Raw genomic sequence first — 4,699 nt, forward strand, 5'->3', positions numbered from 1 at the left:
AGAGAGAGAGAGAGAGAGAGAGAGAGAGAGAGAGAGAGAGAGAGAGAGAGAGATGCATGGAGCACATTTCTTCCTTTGTCTGTGGAATGTCTAAAATCCACAGCATCAGGACCTATGGTGATGAGGGTGCTGTGCTCTCTTTTCTGCAGTTCTTTCTATTAACTATGGCACAGATGTAAAGTTAAGACATTAACACATATCTAAGAAATCCCATTTTCGTTATGGTCTTGACATTACCATAAGCAAAACTCCAATAACAACATCGGTCCTCTGCCCTTCCTGTAATTGCATGATATCTGGAGATGCATGTGTTTAGAGGCCGGAGAACTGAGGCATGCTCTCCATCCAGCTGTCAGGTTGGTGTTGGCATCACTATCTAAATCCAGTGATGAGGTCTGTGACACTCTTCTTATGGCTTATGTGGAAGGTTGTGTGTAGGAACACTACCATCACTTCTCAGTACATTGCAGTTCATCAAAGAGCTTCCTTCACTCCTGGGTCCCAACCTGCTTGATTTTCCCTTCCAAAGCTCCATCTAGTCTCTCAGTTCTGTCCACAGGAGATCCAGCCATCCTGGGTGCCTCCTCCCCCACTAGCCAGAGCTTAGACCTACATTGCCCTCATTCTGTGCCTCCATCATAGCCAGCCAGGAAGTTTAACAATACCTCTTCCTAAAGTGAGCCCGTGGTCTCTGGGCCTCTTTCCTCCCACCTACCTAGTAACATACAAACACCATCTCATCGCCATCTATTTCCCTTCTTTGGGCTTACGCCAGAGTTTAAGCTCTGTCCCAGAGCAGGAGGACACCCTCTTGTATCCTCAAATTTTCTAACACTATCAATGGAACCAGGGTCCCGCTTGGTGCTTCCATCCACAAGCCATCTCAGATGCAATGCCGGCTGCAGGCTTTCTTCTCTAGAAGCGGGACTGGGATGCTCACGTTGTACCTGGTGTCATTGTTGAAGCACTTCCGGCTTCTTTCCCTGCTCCTCACGAGAGCTCCTTTCTTCGTTTCAGCATGTGGCATGAACGTCCACCACCGATGCCAGACAAAGGTCGCCAATCTCTGTGGTATAAACCAGAAGCTAATGGCTGAAGCACTAGCAATGATTGAAAGCACCCAACAGGTAGGTAAAGACACTGAGCTGATGCAGTTCCCTGTGTCTTCTCAACCAGGGCCACCTGCGCCCAGTCTACCTGACAGGGTGTCCCTGCGTGTCCTTATGAACACTTGCCACGATATTTTCACCTTCATCCCCATAAGCCTATCTTTGAGATACTTAATTCATGCATCTGTAATATCTTAAACTCTGTATAGAATGAGCAGTACAGGAAGAAAGCAAATTCATTCAAATTATTGAGGGCTTACTGCCAGCTTTCTATCTGTATTTTAGGGATCTTTAAGAAGCTGGAAGAAAATGTCTATTTACTAGAATTACCTCCAGAATGGTCACAGGACACTGTGTCTAGTCTGGGCAACTTTTGCCTGTCCGTGTGTCTTGACATTGGTTAAATTCCTATCTCTTGAGAACCAATTCTCACTGAGACTTGGCATTACCTTCTACATAAGCTGTATTTTCGTTCACCTTCTTTTCTGTCCCGACTTGTTATGGAATGAGGCTACGTACATAGAAGATTCCCTTGAAGTGTGAAAAAAGGAGCTAAGTGCCTGCTACTGATACATTAAATGTAGCAGATGCATGCAAGGCCAAGGAATTCTCCTGAAAAGAAAAAAAGAAAAAGAAAAGAAAAGCGTCGGCTGTCCTGTATATTCAAAACTCTTCACTGTCTTTTGTCCTTAGGGACAACCCAGTGTGATTTCTGTGGGTGGGAAGTGGCACCAACTACTGGTGGTTGGGTTATCTGACCCTTTTTTTATGATCTAGGCTCGCTCCTTAAGAGATTCAGAACACATCTTCCGAGAAGGCCCAGTTGAAATTGGTCTCCCATGCTCCATCAAAAATGAAACCAGGCCACCATGCGTACCAACACCTGGGAAAAGAGGTAGTTATCACCCCAGTGGACCCTCAGTGTCGGTCACTTGTTCTCTGGCTTTGAGTTCTTCATGTACCTCGTCTGATGGGTTTCTTTTTCTCTATTTAAAGAGTACAAATCCAGTCACCGACCTCAAGGACCCTATTTTTTTTTTTTTATCAAAAATAGATCCATTTCATATACAACATATTCTGACTAAAGTTTCCCCTCCTACTCCTCTTTTAAGAGTAAAACTAAAATATGCCTAAGTAGAATTTTTTTGTGAGGGCGTTGCTCCTGGCAGAGTTCTAGAATGTCATTTCCTGGCCACGTTGGGTGGTTTTACAGATGTTAGTCTACTGTAAAGCAAGACAAGGAGAAACGTCATCGGGGCACCACCACTGTTACTCTGAGGCTCTCCAGTGAGGTTTCAAGACAGGAAGGAAGATGGGTCAGGCCCTAAGCCTTAAACTTTGTCATGTATAGAGATTCATTCTGCCTTCTGCTTGAAGGGAGTTCAAGGGAAAGTGCAGCTACGTGATTCTGGGAACTGAATCATTTTGACAAACATTATGAAATATGTTCTTTGGACTTAAAGAATACGAAGGTCTGGGGAGATGGCTCAGTTGGTAAGCGTTTGTTTTGCAAGCACAAGGACCTGAGTTCAATCTCCAAACCATTATTAAAATAAAATAAAATGAAAAATAAAAAAGCCGTTCATGGTGGTGTGTATATGTAATCCCAGTGGCATGCGGGGCAGAGACAAGTGGATCCCTGGGTGGGACTGCCATCCATCCAGCCTTGACTAATTGGCATGTTCCATGCCAGTGAAGGACCCTGTCTCAAAACCAAGGTAGATAGTGCTTGAAGAATGACAGTTAAGGCTGACCTCTGGCTTCCATATGCATGCACGCACCCACACATGTGCACTCCCTCACATACACATACCCATACACACAAAGAAACAATACTAATGATAGTAGTATATAGATAGTAAGTATTCCTAAAAACACTTTTTATACTTCTTCTGGCATCATACAAGGACTAAATTGACATAAAATTTCAAAAGAGAGATTCGAAGTATCCCCAAGCAGTAAGGAAGATCGTCCTGGGGGATGATCAGTGCACACAGCATCTTGCCTTGAAGACCACAAAACACGGTGTGGTTCAGATCTTTAACAACCTGCTTGATTGCGTGTCCTCAGAGCTCACCTTGTGCTTAATGGAAATTGATGTCAGTGTGTCGGAGAGTTACAAACAGTGGTGATAGCCGTTCCCCAGATCTGTGAAGATTCCTATTTCCTCAGAATCTGATGTTATTAACAGTTCTCTCTCTTTCCTTCTCCCTCTCCCTCTCCTCCCTTTCTTCCTCACTCTCACACACAAATATGTAACCTTCCATTGAGATGAGTCCTGCCTGCCTGCCTGCCTGCCTGCCTGTCTGTCTGTCTGTCTGTCTGTCTGTCTGTCTTTTTATTTGTTTTGGTTTGGGTTTGAGTTTGGGACTTTTTCTGGGCTTGGGGGGTGGGGTTGTTTGTTTTTTTTCCAAGACAGGGTTCCCTGGCTGTCCTGGAACTTGCTCTGTAGACTGGCCTCAAACTCAGAGATCAGCCTACCTCTGCCTCCTGGTTCAAGGCATGCACCACCACTGCCACACTAACCATGACCTTGGGTCCAGTTTTTCTTCAATTAGACCATTGCCCAAGCTATTAGCTAGCCAAAGAGACCCAGTCCAAATGCCAGATTTACAGACAGATGCAGAAGGACTAAACTGAATTAGATAGAACTTCAGAATGAAAGATGGAAGAAAGGAGTGGGTGGTGCCCTAAGTGCCTATAGTGACCTTACTCACCCATTCACGCTTAATGCCTGATCTGCTGTTTTCAGAACCCCAGGGCATTTCCTGGGAGTCCCCTTTGGATGGGTTGGATAAATCGGCCCGTCCTCCTGAACCCGAAGTGAGCGTGCGCAGGACTTCTCTGCAGCTGAAACTGAAGATCGATGACTTCATCCTGCACAAGATGTTGGGGAAAGGAAGTTTTGGCAAGGTATGCTACCAAGTTCCTGAAGGTGTGCAGACAGGGCCAAAGAGCACGCCCCCCCCCCCCCGTGGTGTGAGAAGACACAGAGCATCCAACATTAAATGGGGAGCTAAGTGACTGGACAGTAATAGCAATCTCTGTCCTCTATGGATCGTTGGCCCCAAATCCATTGCTTTAAGCCTACATATGCACAAGCTAATGTGTTTGATGCCTGAACACCAAGGAGTCAGGGAAGATCCCATTTCCTGTGCCTACTCTTCCTTCTAGTTTTTCATTGTTTCTTCCCCACACCTCGAAATTGTTTTGCACTTCATGTGCCTAGGGACTGACCTCAGCTAACTGTAGTTACCTATGTAGAGGCCCACTTCCTAATATATTCACTCTCTTGGGAGTTCTAGGGGCCAAGATTTTTATCTTGACATGTGAAGACACGGAGGGAGAAGATACAAGCTGAGACACTGACTGTAGTTTGAAGGCTGCAGGGAGCACTCCTCCGGAGGACCGGAGTTCATTCCCAGCATCCACATGGCAGCTCACGCCTGTCTGTAACTCCAGTTACAGAGGATCTGGCACCCTCATACAGACATACATGCAGGCAAAGCATCAATCAATGCACTAAATAAATGAATGAAAGAAAAAAAGAAAGAAAGAAAGAGAGAGAGAGAGAGAGAGAGAGAGAGAGA

At 45.4% G+C, this 4,699-nt stretch overlaps 1 protein-coding gene across 2 annotated transcripts in view; it reads left to right on the forward strand.

Annotated features, from left to right (window-relative positions):
- Window positions 1-4,699, forward strand: part of Prkcq (protein kinase C theta) — a 131,001-nt gene that overhangs the window by 79,282 nt on the left and 47,020 nt on the right. For both annotated transcript variants that reach the window (XM_029547458.1, XM_021215488.2), the window contains 3 exons: window positions 1,018-1,127; window positions 1,887-2,004; window positions 3,862-4,022. In XM_029547458.1, the coding sequence (XP_029403318.1) occupies window positions 1,018-1,127; window positions 1,887-2,004; window positions 3,862-4,022 (389 nt within the window). The remainder of the gene's footprint in view (window positions 1-1,017; window positions 1,128-1,886; window positions 2,005-3,861; window positions 4,023-4,699) is intronic.

This window comes from Mus pahari, chromosome 16, assembly GCF_900095145.1.
Source record: "Mus pahari chromosome 16, PAHARI_EIJ_v1.1, whole genome shotgun sequence".
NCBI lineage: Eukaryota > Metazoa > Chordata > Mammalia > Rodentia > Muridae > Mus > Mus pahari.